Genomic DNA, 20,320 nt, shown 5'->3' with positions numbered 1-20,320 from the left:
ATCTCATCATGATGTCTCAACTTAAAGGCAAAAAGGAGACAGCTGCCAGAATATTTTAATACCTATGAATTTAGAGAATTGCTCTACGTCAGTCTAATCATTTTGTAGGGTTATAAAAATATATGCTACAAAAGTGGTGCTATAAGTATGTGTCCTTATGTAGCTGAGGGTAATAAAACACTGCACAGCCCTGGGTCAAAGTATGCCAAGCCAAAACTGATATACATCAGTGCTGCTGTAGGTTTTAAAACTGTTCTGGCTAATCTTTTTAAAGGACTCTTATTTGTTTGTTTTATATTTTAATGGTTTCTTTATTTTTGAGACAGAGAGAGACAGAGCATAAGCAGGGGAGGGGCAGAGAGAGCGAGACACAGAATCCGAAGCAGGCTCCAGGCTCTGAGCTGTCAGCACAGAGCCCAACGTGGGGCTCGAACTCACAAACCGTGAGATCATGACCTGAGCCGAAGTTGGACACCTAACCGACTGAGCCATCCAGGCGCCCCAGGACTCTTGTTTATTTAACCAAGAATCAGCTGCAGTAGTAACCAACTGCTTCAGTGCTTCAACACTGAGTTGTGCCTAATCAAAATTCAGAAATCATCACTGCATGCCATAAGGAGGTTAACATTCAGCATGTAGAAGACTAAAAAACAACAATAAAAAAAGTCAATATATTTTTTAAATTAAGGGTTTTTGAGACTCTGATAAATCCATTCAACATAGAAAGCAGAAATAATCAAAATCATTGTCAAAGTGCAGGTCAAACTCATCCTAGGCCAAAGATGCTCGACAGTGGCTACTTTCTTATCTCTTTGTTACCACTTACAGGCTTAACAAGGTAAACCCAGAGAGGCTACTGCAAGGCTTGGTGGCCAAATTATGAGGTAAGGTTACTTTGCCTCCCTTCACACTTAATAACTGGTCTGTATGTGAACGAATAGACAGACAGGCAATGCCTTTTACTGTGCTAGAAAGTCTGGGCAGCCAGCAAGGGAAATGAATATAAGAAAAAAGGATTTGTGCAGGCTAATCAAATAGTAACTGCGACATGGAATGTTGCATTTTACATAGAATCTTACAGTGAGGAGGAAACCATTTTGCCGATGATGATATATAAAATTTATTTCTTTCATTCAAGTTTAAATTCCACTTCCTTTTTTTTTTTTTTTTTTTAAAAAAAAAAAAAAAAAAGGCTCTACCCTGGGGCGCCTGGGTGGCTCAGGCGGTTGAGCGTCCGACTTAGGCTCAGGTCATGATCTCGCGATTCATGAGTTCAAGCCCCACGTCGGGCTCTGTGCCGACAGCTCAGAGCCTGGAGCCTGCTTCGGAGTCCATGTCTCCTTCTCTCTCTGGCCCTCCCCTGCTTGCATTCTGTCTCTTTCTCTCAAAAATAAAAATAAACATTAAAAAAAGTAAAAAAAATAAGTAAATAAAAAGACGCTACCCAACCACCTTCATCCCACTATGATCTCTCATTTCTGAACTCCTATGGTACTCACGTGGCATTTAGTACATGTTCTCTCATACGGTGATCTTTTTATATACCTGCCTTGTCACGCTAATCGATTATAAACACAAGAGTTTATATATTTTTGACATCCAGGGTCTGGCACATTGCTTTTCATCGCAGGCCATACATAAATGTTTATTTATTATAATATCTAAATCCTAAGAAATATATGTGACCCCACAGTAGAGTCGGATGTTACAATAAGTACCAAGGATGATCAAGAGATTATTTCAAATCTACTTTAGGAAAGAATAAAAGAAGGTGAGAGGTAGAAAAGACTCATTCATAAATTGAAGGAAGTGGAATACAAAATCATTATACTTCAAAAAAAAAGGACTTCAGTTAGGAGCAGGCATATAATGGACTTCTTCAAATCTTTTTGGGTTTCCTAGACTGGTTTCGTATTTTTGTATTCTTCTTTTTCTTAAATTATTTGTTTTAAAATTGAAATATAATTCATATACCATAAATTGCTCCCCCTTTAAGCTGTGGCAAAATACACATAACATACATTTTATCATCTTAACCATTTTTAAGTGTACATTTCAATGTCATTAAGTATATTGATACTGTTGTGCAATGTATGTTCAGACTTTTTTTTTTCATCTTGCAAAACTGAAATTTTGTATCCATGAAATAATAACTCCCCATTCTCCCTTCCCCAACCCTTGGCAACCACCATTCTACTTTTTCCCTCTATGAATTTGACTAGGTACTGCATATAAACAGAATCATACAGTATTTGTCTCTTTGTGTTATGACTGGCTTGTCTTACTTAGCATATCCTTGAACTCATCCATGTTGTAGCATATGTCAGATTCTTCTTCCTGTTAAAGCTGAATGATATTCCACTGTATGTACATACCATATTTTGTTTATCTAATCATCCATCAATGGACACTTGGGTTGTGCCCACCTCTTGGCAACTGCAAATAATGCTGCCATGGGCATACAAATATCTGTGTAAGTCCCTCCTTTCAATTCTTTTGGGTATATATACACAGAACCGTGGAATTGCTGTATCATAGGTAATTCTATTTTCAGTATTTGAGGAAGCACCTTACTGTTTTCCACAATGGCTGCACCATTTTTACATTCCTAACAATAGTTGTGCACAAGTGCTCCAATTTCTCTACCTCCTTGCCAACACTTGCTATTGTCCATCTTTCTAATTATAGTCACCCCAGTGCGTGCAAAGTAGTATCTCATGATTTTGATTTGCATTTCCCCAATGATCAATGATGCTGAGGATCTCTGCATGTGCTTGTTGGCCATCTGTATATCTTCTTTGCAGAAATGTCTATTCAAATCCTTTGCTACTTTAAAAACTGGGCTACTGGGGCGCCTGGGTGGCGCAGTTGGTTAAGCATCCGACTTCAGCCAGGTCACGATCTCGCGGTCCGTGAGTTCGAGCCCCACGTCAGGCTCTGGGCTGATGGCTCAGAGCCTGGAGCCTGTTTCCGATTCTGTGTCTCCCTCTCTCTCTGCCCCTCCCCCGTTCATGCTCTGTCTCTCTCTGTCCCAAAAAATAAATAAACGTTGAAAAAAAAAATTAAAAAAAAAAAAAAACTGGGCTACTGTCTTTTTATTGTTGAACTGTAAGAGTTCTTTATATAGTCTGGATACAAGCCCCTTATCAAACAATACAGAAATGATTTTTAAAAGTTCTCTCCTATTCTGGGGTGCCTAAGTGGTTCAGTCAGTTAAGCATCCAACTCTTGGTTTCAGCTCAGGTCATAATCTCATGATTTGTGGGTCTGAGCTCCGCACTGAGCTCCATACTGAAGGCACAGAGCCCGCTTGGGATTCTCTCTCTCCCTCTCTCCCCTTGTGCTCTCTCTCTTTTTTAAGATAAATAAACAAACTTAAAAGTTTTCTCCCATTCTGTGGGATTTCACTTTCTTTTTTTCTTTTTAAGTAAACTTTACTCCCAATGTAGGGCTCGAACTCACGACCCCAAGATTAAGAGTTGCATGCTCTATCTACTGAGCCAGCCAGGCACTCCATGTCTTTTCACTTTCTTAATGGTATCTTTGAAGCACAAAAGTTTTACATTTTGATGGAGTCCAATTTCTAATTTTCTTTTTCTGCTTATGTTTTTGGAATCATATGTTAGAAACCACTGCCTAATCTAAGGTCATAAAGATTTATGCCTATGTTTTCTCTAAGATTTTCACAGTTTCAGCTCTTACATTTAGGTCAATAATGCATTTTGAGTTAATAACTGTATATGGTGTGATGTAAGGGGTTCAATTTTAGGTTCTTGTGGTGAATGTTGTGTTTTCCCAGCACCATTTGTTAAGTTATTTTCCCTCCATTGAATGGTCTGGCACCCCTGTCAACAATGAACTGACTATAAATATGAGGGTTTCTGGATTCTCAATTCTATTCTATTGATCCATAAGGACATCCATATGCAAATACTACACTGTCTTGATTATTTTAGCTTTGTATTAAAATTTTGAGACTGTGAGCCCTTCAACTTTGTTCTTTTTCAAGATTTTTTATTTTTTTAAGCTATTCTGAGTCTCTTGTATTTCCATGTGAGTTTTAGGATATGCTTGTTAATTTCTGCAAAACCAGCTTCATTCTTGACCTAAATAAAGTACAGGACTAGTTCCTACATTTGGAAGGATCCACAGTCCTTACAAGGTTAATCATGCAAACTGGGATCTCCCCACTGTTTGAGCCCTACAAATACCAAGGCAAATGTAAGTGATAACAGACCATTTCACACATTGGTGGTGAACAATAAAAACAGAATCAAATATAATCTCTAAGGACAGAGTTATTAATTTAAAGAATTGTTAGGTCTCCTTTTAGGCAAAAAAAACCATTTATTCTTCTTCTAACAGTGTTACAAAATATTCCAGAGAAAAGCAGACAGCAGTATTATATACAATGCTGAATAGTTCCATTACACAAGAACTGAATTTTTCTTTATACTTTATACTTAGGCGGAAAACAAGTTATTCTAAACAACTCACAATTGTTACCAGTACAGGAATCTAAGTCTTTAATATCTGTGGGATTTCAACTATAAAAGCATGAAAGCCAATATAACACAGGCGTTTACTTGCAATCTTGCTGAAGAACTAATCTAAACTAATCTAAACAACACACAAAACATTCAGCTAGTTAGTGGGCCTAGCAGTCCACTTACCACCAGCATCCCATTGTGACTGCGACATTCCCTAGCGGTACTCTTATACATAGTAAAGATAACACTATGCAAACTGGAGAGGATTAGAAGTTTCTACAAATTTGGAATAAAAGATACCCATCTTTTATTTTTAAACTTCTTTGGGTTGGCTCACATCTATGACACAAATAGTTCCATCACAAATTCAGCGGCACGTGGGAATGTTTTAGCAAGTGCACCAGCTTTTACCAAAAATGTTCATCAGAAAAGAGAAAAATGAAAGCTGAAAAGGCAGTGAGGATGGTACAGGAAACACAGGACTCATGACCACAATGTGATTTGGGAGAAAATGTGAAGTTAAAGGTTCATAAAAAGGAAGAGTTAATCAATCATAACAAGAAATTGTTTAACACAAATATGAAAAGAAAAATGCCTTTGTAAACATGAATCATGAAAGAGGAAAGGTAAACACCTAATTATTGGACAAGAGACATTTATAACGTACCAACTGTAAGAAGTGCTGGGAATTCGGTGGTGGAAAAACCCAGATGCCCAGATATCCTTACAGAGTTTGCGGAGTTTAAGATCAGGCTACCTCATCTACTTTGCAGTAATGGGTAGACTTTGTGCAAAAATTAAGTTTGTTCTACTAATCTGAGAACCTCAGGACATAAAAAGAATTCCTTTCCAAATATGGATAGGTCAATATAAAAGCCTCAGATACAGGGTCGTTTTGGGATTGGTCTTATAAATACTTTATGGCAGGACTGGAGAACTATCTAATTTCTCAAGTTTAAATTTTAGTTTCTCCTCATCATGGACAATGTGCAAGGCCATCGTTAATGGCTATGGTTTGCAACTCTAAATCTCAAGTTGATGTTCCTTCCTCTTAACGTTTCTGATTTTTCAGCTGGAGTGTAAAATACAAGCCCATGGTATATGTCTTTGCCGTACTTTGACTGGCATCATAAAATGCCATGGACAAAGATCTCAAACTTGGTAACAGCCAGCTTTAGTAGAGATACATCCTTGATTACATAAGAAATATTATGGGGCGCCTGGGTGGCTCAGTCGAACTCATGAGTTCGAGTCCCATGTCTGGCTCTGTGCTGACAGCTCTGAGTCCAGAGCCTGCTTTGGCTTCTGTGTCTCCCTCTCTCTCTGCCCCTCCTTCACTCATACTCTGTCTCTCTCTCTCTCAAAAATAAATAAATATTAAAAAAAATTTTAAATATTAAAAAAAATATTATGGGATCTCTTACTGGAGACTGGGTGATCTTTGGATTCTTACTTAGCATGCCTTATAAGAAGGCAGTGTATGGCTTTAAGCAGCTTATTTTCACAGGCAACGAAGAGGAGTATGCTATTAATACTAGTGAGACAAGAGGATGGCAAAGGTTTGGAGGGCACACATAAAAGTGACATGGAAGAACTGAAAGAACAAGAAGACTTAGAGATGATTTGGCAAAGAATAGCAAAGAGGGGGCACCTGGCTGCCTCAGATGGAAGAGCCTGTGACTCTTGATCTCGAAATCATTGAGTTTGAGCCCCACATTGGATGTAGAGATTACTAAAAAATAAATAAAGTTAAAAAAAAAAACAATGGCAAAGAGGATGGCACTGAAAGATTAGAAAAAATCTGGGGAGTTTCCATAATTTTAGTCAAAGTTCTACCATGGGAAATTGCTACTAGAAACCATAACCAGTGATGATCAATGAATACAACCTTAAGTAATAAAATTTTCACTGATTTTGTACCAGTGAATAAAAAGCAAAACATAGCTACCATTCTTACTGTCCTTTAGAAAGAAGTCATACTCGGGGTACCTGGGTGGCTCAGTCGGTTAAGCGTCTGACTTCAGCTCAGATCATGATCTCGCGGTTCGTGAGTTCGAGCCCTGTGTTGGGTTCTGTGCTGAAAGCTCAGATTCTGTGTCTCCCTCTCTCGCTGCCCCTCCCCTGCTAACACTCTGTCTCTCTCTCAAAAATAAATAAACATTAAAAAGAAAAAGAAGCTATACTTCACGAAGGTTTCCTTCACAATTCTCTTCCTTCACAATATCTCACAATTCTCTTCCTTATCTCCTTTACCACTTGCTTTTTTTGACAAGGCTAATGTTGAAATGTGACTTTTTCTGGGATTCAGTACGCTTCATGATCTCATCACACAATCCATAATAATGTGATATCACTATCTTAAATCTGAAGATTCAGGCAAGTTCAAATTAATGCTTCTACCAATAATTCAATGTATTGTAGTATAACATTTATTTTAGTGGGAGCACTACTTGAGTTATTTCTAATTATGGAATAATTCACATCAAAAAGCCAAAGGGATACCTTAATTTTTTTCAAATGAACCTTAATGCATTTTAGAGGAAAAATAGTATGGGTTAGCACAAACTTGGGAAATCACACAGTCCGCTCATGAATACCAAGGTCCTATCTTGACAGCAACAAGTTGACTCTATAACTTTCCACAGAAGTGCCAGATGCTCACTTTTATAGCAGATTTCATAAGCTTTACATTTAATGAGAAACTGCTAGCTACATTTGGCAAGGGAAGATTATCTCTCAGATGTAGAGAATACCAGCAGAAGCATCTTTCTGCTTCATTCTTCCAAGGAGAGACTGGGTGAAATAATTTGACAGTTAAAATTATTTGAACAGTTAAAAATCTTCATGGTAAATTCTTTGTTGAAAGGTCAAGTGCATCTGTTGAAATGTATTCATTCTATTTCTTTCAGAGTAAGATGGGAGGAGGAATACTTAAAAGTCACAAAATAGTTTACAAAATCAGAATGTTGTTCTGTTACACTGTAGGTATTATTCAAAAAGCTATTGCAAGTTGATCATTTATACTACAAAGAATTTTACCTATTTCAAAGCTCATCCCACTTGTGCTAGCTCCAGGGAACTGATTTGTGTAAGCTTTGGACTCATTCTGTGGTCTATCTACAGTAAAAAACTTTGTGCCTCAATTTGCCTAATTTGCTTAATAGATTCACAATCTTCTGATGGCTTAGGGAAACCCCTAACCTTAACTTGATCAGAAAGCGGAAATGTTATTAAGAGAAGGAGGCACAGGTCAAAGGGTCAGCAAACTTATCCTATAAAGGACCAGGTAGTAAATACATTAGGCTTTGCAGGCCACACTCAGTCTTTGTCTCATATTTTTCTTATTTTTGTTTTATTTTATGACCCTTTAAAAATGTAAAAACCATTCTTTGTTCACAGGAAACCCAAAATCAAGCTGTGGGCTATATAGTTCGCCAACCTTTAGAGTAATGTTAATGGAAATGTTCTCTGTGCTGTCCAGTGTGGTAGCTACTAGCTGCACATGGCTACTAAGCATTTACTAGTGTGACTGAGAAATTAAATTAATTTTATTTTATTTTAATTAATTTAACTTTAAATGACATGTGGCTAGTGGCTACCATTCTGAACAGCATGAGTCTAGAGAATCTCCAATAGCCCACAAGAGCCCCTGAAATCTCGGTATACACCCATATGTCCCAAGAATCTACTGATGGCTTGGACAAGAGGTAAATCATGTATAAATAGTAACTGTTATTAATAGCCTCCAATTATTAAGTTAAGCATCGTGCATCAATTCGAATGCATCAAGGAGAGGAAAACACTGTAGAAGAAACTTGAAACAAAACTAGTTGGCATTTCACAACTTAGAAGTATGACATCTCTTCAATAACGATTGGGCAAATCAGAACTTTGAAGAGGTGAGAAAATGAGACTAAAGGGCTTTCAGTTAAAAGACACATAATGTTCCCATTTTAGATGGAAGTGCCAATTTCTATCGATTTGCAAAGGTCCTATTGAAGGCAGATGCAACTAAAATTAGGTTTTGGTTTACCCAAGAAGACAAGTGATTTCTTCCGTCACTGACCTGAAATATTCTTGGAAAATTGCTTTGCTTCATTCATCACACTGCCACTGCAGCAAGGCCCCTAAAGTTCACAAGGTACAAACTTGCTTTGTTAGCCAAGCTGTTAACATAATAAACCTAAGTCCTCATTTTCATGTGCTGACAAATCATTTCCCAAGTCCATTAATGCATTCATAACTTGATACTTGGAACATCTGAAGTAGAAAATTAGGGAAGAAAACACTCATTCAATTTGAGAGGAAGCCTCCAGTCGATGCCTTAGACAACATCCATTAAAAGCTATTTGTTTTCCTCACCTATCTGGACTAAGCAAAAAACTTAAAATATGCAGTAGGGCACATATCACTACACATATGTCCAGCTGGTGGTCTATGACAAGACTCACACTATCCCTCCCCAAAAGTTTTACTTCCACTGTTTCCTATTTTAAATGTCCTGGAACATCCCTGAAGAAAGGAAAATCACTGATGTGAGAGGGTGAACCATAGAATACAAATCAATGAGTGCAACCAGTTGGTACAATAAATATTCACCCACGGGTCCAGGTCAAACTATCCAGTAAGAGTCTAGAATTGGTACATCAATACAATAAAATTCTATGCAGCAATTAGGAAACAATGGGGTAGATCTATCTGTATCGCTGTGGAAAGATATCCAAGATATATTGTGGGGTGAAAAAGTAAGTCACAAAACAGTACATATATTATGATCTCATCTGTATGTGGTAACATAAATAAACTTGATTATGCATAGAAAATGTTTTGGTGGTTACCTCTGGTAAGTTCAGCAAGCAAGGTTTTTACTTCCCACTTTATATCCTACTATGCTATTTAAAAATTTTTTTAATCAAAAGTGTAGCCTAGAGAGATTTCTGCAGTGATCTCCAAGAGACTAAGAATATGTGGTAGTCCTTAACTGTTGCAGTGTTGATAATTTAAATGAAAAAGTCAAAGCTGTTCTTTTTGTACTTAAAGCCACTACTGTAATGTTCCTAAGACTGCTTCTGTCAATGAATTTCTATAGTGAGGAGGAGAGAAAAAAAACCTCACACATTATTATGTAATTGAAAAAAAAAAAAAATAAGGCACACTTCAAATAGGGCCTTGGTAGCACAAGAATCCACAAGTGCCAACCAGCTCTAGGGCTGTGATGGTCCCAGGAGAGCCATCACATTTCAATTACCATCACTAACATTACTTATTATTTGGCCTGCTCCAGTCTCTAAGGAAGGCAGCTTGTGATGACAATACCCAGCCTCTTCTTGTAAAACAATTCATTAGGCAAAGCAGAACAGCTGGGGCAGCCACGTGCTAGTTCTTAAAGCACCACCCCCCTGGGACCTCTGGCCCAGATTTCTCTTTTGGTGAGGGACAGCCACCACCCCTGTGACAGCTGTAGAGTCCTCCAGGGACACTTCAGGTTTAATCAGTACTTCCTGCACTGGAGAGGGCCATTTGATTTCTAACATAAACTAATGGCACTCCTGCTTTCAGCAGGTTACACCAGACATCAGATAAGAGGCTTTAGGGCATTTTTATCTTGTTCTAATGCTCCAGAGTTAATGAGGCAGCAAAAGATATTGTCATAGAGCCCCGGTGTAGCTATATTATCCAATAAACGAACTCTTTCCAAGACAGGTTTAATATGGATCGAGGAGGTAAAGAAGGCTGGCTTAATATTGATCCTATTGAAAGGATGAGAATCCAGTCACCAGAAGTAGGGCAAAATCATGCACATTCTGCAATAGACAAAGTGCTAAGAAGTCATCTTTAAATATTAAGTAAAATGCAAGTTTTACTATTCTAAGCAGCATAAACCTAAAAGATTTATTTGGCATTTTGGGTTAAGTTTTCAGAAAATGCTTCTAAATGACTCTATTTTCATGTATTTTGCTGAAAGGTATTCTTGGGGTTAGTTTTTGTTAAAACTAGCAATCAAGCCATTGTAAATATAGCTCATATTAATATATAATTTATTAATATATAATTATACTAATAATATAATTATATATTAATAAAAGATATTAAAGGTTTTTTACTGGCTATAAAGTAAATTTGATTATGTTAAACAATAAAGACTGCCTTTAACTTCTAAATATTACCAGAGCTTACATCATATTGGGCTTCAGAAGTAACTCAACCATCCACTCAACAACACTGATGCCCTATTATAATCAAGGCTATGTGAGACACAGCAAAAATAAAAATCAGCGCTTGGATTCACTATCACTAGGCCAGGCTAACTGCATGAAAGAAAATTTTACTGAAACAATCTTTTTTTTTTTTTTTAATCTCTTAGAATCTGCTTTGATAAATATATGGAAATCAGAGAACCAAGTGTTTCACTTCATAACTAGAAATATCTACTCAGAACCTGCTTAGTAGATATACATATTAATAAACTGACCATAAAAAGGGTCACTACTAAAAGCTCACCATTTCTTGAGTGGTCTGCCTCCTAAAGATTTTTTAAAAAGCTGAGATTTTTCTGTTTACTTCCTTGGAAAAATAGCCGTCCCCACCCCCACCCCCCAGAAAAGCTCTGCAAGATCCCTTAAAAGGACTCATGAGTATGAATTTACTGACTTTTGGAATAGCAAGCATACCATATGGTAAAGAAAACACAATCAATCCCTAACTTTTGTTTATAATTCATACAACATAATCAGTAAAGTATAAGAATGAAGCCTAATTCACAGATGAACAACCATTCATACACCTCTAAAATCACTAATTCTGAGCTTTCTCAACATGGCCATCACCTCACATTCTTCTACTTCTACTGACCAGTCATTGCTCTTGCACAGGTGTCTTGTTACCTGTGACAGAGAATGTTGATTGCTTATCCCAATACCTGTTATTCTCTTCCTCCTTATTAGCAAAACCCCTAATTTCTAGCCAGCAAAACCATAGCCCAGAATAAAAGATGACAGTCTTTTGCAGCTAGGTTGGTGCAGACAACTAAGTTCTATGGCACTTCTAGAAAGCTGCTTAAAAAAAAAAGAAGTCAGCTGTGTGGGACCCCCCCCCCCCCACCGCCCTTTGCCCTTCTTCTTTCCTACCTTCTCCTGGCCTACACCTCAGGCCTGATGGCTAGAGCTCTAGTAGTCACCCTGTATTTTGAGGTATCCTTTAGCTGAAAACCACTAAGAAAGTAGAGTGGAAAGAAAGAAGCTTTGGTCCTTGATGACACTCTGACTGTGTCCTGCCAGCCTGGGCCTGTCAACCTCCAGCCTTCCTTTTTGTGGAAAAGAGTTCTACTCTGTGTAAGCCACAGTTCACATAGTTGAACCTTATCCTAACTAACAGACTTGATATCCAGAATCTTCTAGCTTATAATAGTGATAGGTGCTTTCGTAATTCACTTCGATGATGGCTTAACACTCTGTACCCCACTTCCAGCCTGAATTGTATTCTCCTGGTCACAGGGGCTTAAAATCTTAAAATCATTTTGACTCTTGTGTCCTTCCAGTTTGTTACAATTTAATACCTATTTTTCCTCCCCAATCTCTCTCAACTGTCCTGCCTTTGCATTCACACTGTCCTATCTAATATAAGCAGCACTGTATTCTTAGACTGCAACAGCTTCCTAGCTAGTCTCTGGGACCCATCATCACACCCTTCAATTCTCCTTGGAGGTAGCTATCAGACTTCTAATGATCCCTCAGCCTGGTCCTTCAGGTCTTCCAATTTAGCTCCTCCACACTTTCTAGTACTCTAACCAACCCATACTCAAAAACTGCTTCCAGTCTGAAGTGTCTTCCTTCCTCTCATATGCAAATATTAGCCATCAAGGTGTACTTCCAAGCTTCATCTCTCCCAAGATGTGTTCCCCGTATGGATTCGTTACTTCATTTTTGCCTCACGAGGAATTTGTAGAACCCATGGTAAGAGAGGGAAGCATGGTGTGAGATGTGCATGGTGTGAGAAAGGCCAGATCACACAGAACAACAAGGCCAAGTTAAAGATTTCTTATTTTTTTCTGAAGAGCAATTGGGAAGCCATTGATGGGCTTTAAGAAGGGAATAAAGTCACATGTCAATTGTGTTTCAAAAACATTACTCTGACTGCAGAATGGGGTAGTTATTGGAGAGAGATCAATTCTACAGCTAATTTGGTTAGCAGAAGGGGAGAATACCAGATTAAAGAAGCTTGACAAAGCCGGCCCCCCTATAGAGGGAGCTTGAAATTCAATATTCTAGAGGAAAATGATAGTCATTTGAGTAAATACATGTTCACCATAGGAAAAAACTGGCAAATATTTATTATTATTATTAGTGTTTATTTACTTTTGATAGAGAGAAAGACAGAGGCAGAGACAGAGCATGAGTGGGGGAGGGGCAGAGAGAGAGGGATACACATTATCTCAAGCAGGCTCCAGGCTCAGAGCTGTCAGCACACAGCCTGACACGGGACTCAAACCCACGAACCGTGAGATCATGACCTGAGCTGAAGTCAGACGCTTAACCAACTGAGCCACTCAGGTGCCTCTGGTAAATATTTATTAAAAGAGCTGGTGTGTAGAATTTAGTACTAAATGTTCTACCAAGAATGCACTGACATTTGCAATGCTTGAATCTTGACTGGATCTTGGTTTAAAAAGAAAAAAAAAAACTACACAAGATTTTTAGGAACAACTGAGGAATTCTGAATGTGAAAGGATATTAGATATTTTGCAGCTATAGGACGTAAGCCGTATTATGCAGGAAACTGTCCTTATTCTTAGAAGATGTGTTCTCAGGTGTTTAGGGGTAAAGTGCCTCATACCTGAAACTTACTTCCAAATAGTTCAAGGAGAAATAAAAATTTAAACACACACACACACACACACGTACATGTACATACATACACATACACATATATGTATGCATGTATGTGGTCGGGGGAGGCTTATGGGGTATTTAAAATGTTTTCATACAGAGATGAACTGCAGGAGGAAAACACTTAATGGCATTTCTTCCTAAGTTAGTGAAGAGGAGCTTATTCCCTGACCTATTTGTGGCATTCATATTCTTTTACTTGATAATCTGAAATAAGCTATTTTTAATCTATATGGAGCCAAGGAAGTCTGGGATCTTAAAAACTAAACTACCACTTGAGGATTTTCACCCAAGAATGATCCCTTCTACAAGCAGTTAACAGATCAATACTCCAGCCCTCCCTTTAGTTTCAAGCCTGGCTACTCTTGGATTCCATTCTCAGCTGATTAAGGACAGTGAGGAAGAAATGCCAGTCGTTTTTCAATCTGGAGACATGTTCTGGAATCATTGTCCAGTGTCTTTGTTTATTAACCCTTTAATACAAAGTTATCAATTCCCACTGTGGAGCCATTTCAGTGAAGAGCAGGTACACAAATTCATATTCAAATAATCTTTTATTGTGTTGCTCTCTTCTTTGTTAATGCTATTATCCTCCAACACTGAGACTGTTGGCTAATTAGACCCTTGTTTTTACTGAATTTGACAGCTGACAGCAGCAGAAACAGAAGCAGACAACCATGAACTATTTTCTCTCCAACCAGAAGAAAAGTGCTTCCCTTGCACAGGAAGCTAGTGCACTATACTCTCCCCACCTATAAAACTATTTTCTAGGAGGCAATAATAGTCTTAGTGATAACAAGCCTCTCAATCTGAGCAATCAGAAAGCTTATTACTCTAGGGGTACCTGGGTGGCTCAGTTGGTTAAGCATCTGTCTGACTCTTGATTTCACTTCAGGTCATGATCTCACAGTTCATGGGATTGAGCTCCATGTCGGGCTCTGTGCTGACAGCACAGATCCTGTTTGGGATCCTCTGTCTACCTCTGGTCCTGCCCCTCCCCCACACACTCTTTCTTCTCTATCTCAAAATAAACAAATTTAAAAAAAAAAAAGCTTATTTTTACAGAGCTATCTCCTTCTGACTAATGGAGCAGGCATATAGGTGAAAGTCCTTAACTTAGCCCAAACTTGTGCTGACAACCAGCTTGTATAAAATGGATAAAAGACAAAAGGAAAAATAAAGGTCTACACCAAAATGGATTTGAACACTTCCAATATGGCATTCATTAAAGAAAACTTTTTAAGTTCATAAAACAAAACTGGAAGCTACAGCACCAAGTTAAATTGTGGCTTTGTTTGTTTGGTTTTCAGGTTATTGTGTATGTTTTTTAAACCAGACCTAGTAAGCCATATACTAGAAGTTTTCCCAAACTTGAATCAGGTTAATGATGTAACTTACTCCATGAGGAGCACTGCTAGGTGTGATGGGAAAGAAGAGAGTGAGTGACAAAGGGTTCCTAGTCTAAAGAAAGGCAAGGGCTGACTTCCAGAGGGGCCTCAGCAACTTATCTCTCTCCCCCAAAGAAAGTAGTTGACCCTTTGTTGAGTAAGAAGAAACTCTATTATGGCAACAGGAGAGACAGAGAATCAAAAACACAGACAATTTCACATCTCATTTTAGCTATAATTTTCTCTAGCCATACTTTTTCACCACAGCTTCTGGAAAGAAGCCAAACAATCTTGTATCATATCATCTCCTTTAATCTCCCCTCTCCCATCTACTAGTAGAAAGATGGCAAAAAGAATGCAAGCAGAAGAAGGAAGAGAAGTTAAAGGTTTGGAAAAATCAACTAGAAAACTCTCTACATTACTTGGACGTGTGGGATGACTAAGGACTGAGATTTATCCTGCATCTTATCCTCTCTTTGCTGAACTGTACTGCCACCTACTACTCTTTTAAACTATCTTGCAGAGGGTTCAGGGTACACAAGGACAGTTTTGATTCTTGAGGGGTGTGCTCCAGTATCAAATGTACTAGAAGAAAATTCTGTGTGTTTGCTTCTCCACCTATTTTTAAAGGGTTCTCTTTGGTTTCTTTCACAATTGCTCTAAGGAAACACTAGAGAAATCCTGAAGCGTCCTTAAAGACGGAATATTAAGAATTTGTCTCTGTTTTAAGCCTTCCTTTCTCACGGCAAATGGTTGAGTGCACCCTACTTCAAGCAAGACATTACCAGCTGAGAATTAAGACATGGCAGATGGAAAATCTGGAACGTCATGAAAACTCTAGCTGCCCCACTCTTGAGGGCTGAGTGTTCTGAAAGAGAAATCCTGTGTTTTAATTCAAATAAAAGATAAATGGAAAGACGGAAGTTTCATTAACAACAAGGACAGAAAATGGGAAGTCATCTTAAAAGCACATGAACTTAGAAGAGATTTTTTCACATCTGTATCAATAAAGTTGCATTTCACTTAGGAAGCAAAGGTTGTCTATGTTCTATTTTCAATACACAGCTATCCAACACAATGTCATCTGACTTTAAACAAACAAGAGGCCAAGGTCCAGTATCAATTCCTATCCCACCATTCCTACCTAGTCTCCCAGCAAGTTAATGCAAATCAAAGCAAGCATTTCAGTGCTGCTGGTAGTGAAGCCTGTTCCTTTCCCAAGAGAGGCCTGTAAAACAGGACAGTCACTGACAGCAGTACAATTACTGACACAGATACAGACTTTATGGACATGTTTATCTCCGCTGTAAATCCATACTCTCTCTCCACTCCGATTCACGAGTCATAAAGAAATTGCAGATAATGAAAAAGTTGGGGAAATTTACAGCATGTCGGAAACCTCAGACAGCCAGAAGAAATTAAAGAGCTGACTAGGGATAAATCACACAGGTACAATTAAAACTTCCCGCATACCTCCTTCATTTCCAAACTGAGGCACAATCCAATGGAGCTGATGAAAAGTTGAGGTCATGACTCCTCAGGCTGTAATCATTTCTTAACTAACTGCATGTTAAAAATTAGCCAATTCACTGGTCATGCGTAAATGCTGACTTCTTGCTGCTACCTTGCTTTCCTTTGCTCTCTACCAGAAGCACCCATGAAGCAGTTCTGTCTGTAAACAGGCCAAATTGCAACAAGCAGTAAATGGAAAGGTGATGTCCCTTCTCCCACCGCCATCTCTGTAGGTACAGGACCTCTTTTACCATCACCAATGTGGACCGAGCATTAAAATGAGAAAGTGGAGCTACGACGGGTGAATGAAATTGGAGGGTTCTTCTTCCTCAATAAATAACCATTCTGACGGTTTCATTTGATCTCTTTTCAACATTCCAAAGGAGATTTTAAAGGACTGTTACGTTTGATACTAGAATAAGCATTACTTCTGGTGATACTTGTTTTTCAGTAGTGGACTGAGCTTAAAGGTCCATACTCTTAGGTAACCATCTCAGCATGAGCTAACATGTGCTTTAGCTTTAGCACTGCCTTAAACCACTCAACTTTTATTTTTTACATTCTTCTAGTCACTAAGGCTCCAGGAGGGGAGGAAAAAAAACAAAAAGGGGGGAAAAAGGCAAAATCAAAAATCCTAGACTTTACCAGAATCTACAAGTGCTAACTAATGTGTAACTCTTATTCCAATAGAGTAAATCAGAAAAATACTAAAGAAATAATGTCTATTTCTTAAATAATGAGACTTACAGATCCCACATGATTAAAGACTAGAATGTGAGTTAACGGTTGGCTCCCCTATTCTAGAAGCCTACAAAATCCTCTGTAAAGGAAGAAAAGGAAGAGTCTATCACATGCTACATTCTTCCATTTCCCCCAACATAGTTAGATGAAACCAGCAGGTTTAAAAAACATCAACCCAAACATTTACAAGATCTCTCTGGAAAGCAGAAATGCAGAACACAGATTTTACCAGCTAACTTCTACATGTCTGAACCAAACCAAGAGTATCAACAGTTACACACAAGTCAATACTAATCTCTGTACCTCTTTGTAGGATGAAGCTACAACCAAATTAGCTCTATATGATTTTGAAATTCTGAGACCTGTCAAGAAATCAAAGTTAAGAGGCACTTTTTTTTTTTTCCTGGAGATATGGAGGATGCAATTGACATGGTTTCGATTTTGTTCCTACTGACCCCTTGATGATTTCAAGTCCATTTTACACTTCAGAGAATCCAAATGTCATTTTCATTTTATATGTTAAGATTTCACTCTCAATGGAATAAAAATGCTTCTAAGAAAATACTGAGAGTTTCAATCCAGACATCTCTACCATTAAAAACTTAGGTTATATCTAGCTCATGAATCTCAAATCTATTCACCCATAATATGTAAGACATGGTATCTGATCTGTTTTTGCTTATAATGAAGAGTTCCTAAAGCTCCTAAGTGTTAGATTGGTGTCCAGTATCAAATAAGAACTGTTAAACACCGGCAGAGTTTTATTTACAAGTTCCCAAGAGGCAAATTATCATATATTATCAAATGAGTATTTGGGTGAAGTCAAGAAACATATCTACTATTACTATTCTAAGAGGCAATGATACCCCTGGATCAAGCATCAGAAAATTTGATTTCTAGTCCAGGTTTGCAAATAACTAGGTGTGTGGGCAAATCACGGAAGCTCTCTGAACTTCAGTCACCTTATCTGTTCAAATGGGATTACAGCTGACCCTTGAACAACACAAGTTTGAATTGCATGGGTCTACTTCCACGTGGATATTTTTGATAAATACAGTACAGTACTATAAATGTATTTTCTCTTCCTTATGATTTTCTTTTTATTCAATGTTTATTTATTTTTGAGAGAGAGTGAGCAGCGGAGGGGCAGAGAAGAATGAGACACAGAATCCAAAGCAGGCTCCAGGCTCTGAGCTATCAGCACAGAGCCCAACACGGGGCTAGAACCCATGAGCCGTGAAATCATGACCTGAGCCAAAGTCAGACGCTCAACTGGACTGAGCCACCCAGGCATTCTGTTATGATTTCCTTTGTAACATTTTCTTTTTTCTGCTTATTTTATTGTAAGACTACAGTATTTAATACATATACAAAATACGTGTTAATCAACTGTTCATGTTATTGGTAAGGCTTTTGGTCAATAATTAACTATTAGTAAATAAGTTTGGGGGGAGTCAAAAGTTCTATGAACCATTTTTGCCTGCACATGGGGTTAGCGCCCCAACCCCTGCATTGTTCAAGGGTTAATTATGGTAAAATAATAGTGAGAATTAAATGAGAAAACACAAGAAATACAGCAGGCTCAAAAATGTTACTTGCCTTTCCCTCTTCACGAGACATGATTCAGATTCCTGGTTGTCATTAATGAGCTGGGTAGCTGTCCTTAGTCAAGTCCCCTAACATCTTTAGGCCTCTGTTTCTGCATCTGTAACATTAGAGGGTTGGGACTCGATGATGTCTAAGATCCCCTTCCAGCTCTAGCATGCTATGATTACCGATTCTGGCACTAAATTACTGGCTGACCATGGGAAAGTTACTTCCTTTCTTTAGATCTCACTTTCCTCACCTTCATTTTTTTTTTATTTTTTATTTAATGTTTATGTATTTTTGAGACAGAGAGAGACAGAGCATGAACGGGCGAGGGTCAGAGAGAGAGGGAGACACAGAATCTGAAGCAGTCTCCAGGCTCTGAGCTGTCAGCACAGAGCCCGATGTGGGGCTCGAACCCACGGACCATGAGATCATGACCTGAGCCAAAGTCGGATGCTTAACTGACTGAGCCACCCAGGCGCCCCATCCTCACCTTTAAATAAGAGAAGCAGAAAAGTAGACAAGGATGATAACAAGAAATTCATGAAAGAAGGAAAACAAATTGGCCAATGAACACAACTTTATTAGCAATCAAATGCATGTAAAAAACACTGAAACATAATTTCTCTATAAAACAGGCAAGTATTAAAAAGTTTAACAATATCCAGGCTTGGCTAAGTTAGAGGACTACAAGAGCTTTCATTTACCACTCTCAGAAATATAATTTGGACAAGTGTCCAAAGTAACAAAGGTCACTTTGTTAATATGTATAAAAACTGTAAATGTGCCATTCACTTTGATCCAGCAAAGGATCTCACTGCAGCATCATTTACTTTAGTGAAACACTGGAAACAACCTGAATGTCCACTAAGAGAGAGTTAACAAAATATATGATAAATAATCTCATAATGGTATTCTTCACATTCATAAAACTAATGATTTTGCTACGTTTTCACGGACATTGAAAGATGATCACAATGAACTAAGTTGAAAAAGCAGGTTGTAGAACAATAGCATGATGCCATGCATATAAAATTTATATTTATATGCACATATGTGTGTGTGTACATATATGTATATAATATCTCTTAGAGATGTTTAGATTACTTAGAAGAATGTTAGAAGTGACTATCTGGGGATGCTGTGATTTTGCCTGATTTTTGCTTTGTTTGTATTTTCTATAATGAATACGTATTGCTTTACAAGGCCAAAAAATAAAGCTCATATTTAACTTTTAAAAATACTCCAAAAAACAAAACAAAACAAACTCCATGGCTTTAACAATTATTTTCAGTCAGATAAGCGATATCTCTCGTTCTTACAGTCTTTGACATCTAACATGTATGTAGTTAAATCATAAGCACTACACTTTATTTGCTTCACTTACACCTATGCTAAGCACTTTACACATGCCATTTCTCTAATCTCTCTACAGTGCTGTAAAACCACTTTTATCTTAAAATCCAGCAGGGCTTTTACATTTTAGAAGCTGTTTTCCCCACACTGATATTATTTTGAAAAGCATAAGAAACCCCAAACTGAGATCTTTAAGACCAGAAAACTGTCTTTACTTTTTTTTAAATGTCACTTTGTAAATACAATCAAATTTTATTCTTGGTTATCCTCCAAATCTCAGAAACACTGCTGCATTTAGGAATTCTAAGCGGACACTAGGAATACACTCAAGATTACCAGAACCCAGGAAAAGCACATA

The 20,320-nt window shown here is 37.9% G+C and overlaps 1 protein-coding gene across 5 annotated transcripts in view; it reads right to left on the bottom strand.

The window, feature by feature from the left end:
- LIN52 (lin-52 DREAM MuvB core complex component) overlaps positions 1-20,320 on the bottom strand; it is a 107,201-nt gene that overhangs the window by 51,956 nt on the left and 34,925 nt on the right. Inside the window, exon 6 of one of the 5 annotated variants that reach the window (XM_019833292.3) lies at positions 18,354-18,721. The exons of the other annotated variants lie outside the window; for them this stretch is intronic. Coding sequence (XP_019688851.1) covers positions 18,702-18,721 — 20 coding nt within the window. The 3' untranslated portion in view covers positions 18,354-18,701. Of the gene's footprint in view, positions 1-18,353; positions 18,722-20,320 lie in introns of those variants that run through there. 5 annotated transcript variants of the gene reach the window in all.

This window comes from Felis catus, chromosome B3, assembly GCF_018350175.1.
Source record: "Felis catus isolate Fca126 chromosome B3, F.catus_Fca126_mat1.0, whole genome shotgun sequence".
NCBI classification, from domain to species: Eukaryota; Metazoa; Chordata; class Mammalia; order Carnivora; family Felidae; genus Felis; species Felis catus.
The sequence above is the reverse complement of the archived record's forward strand: the minus strand, read 5'-3'. Positions and strand labels throughout refer to the sequence as shown.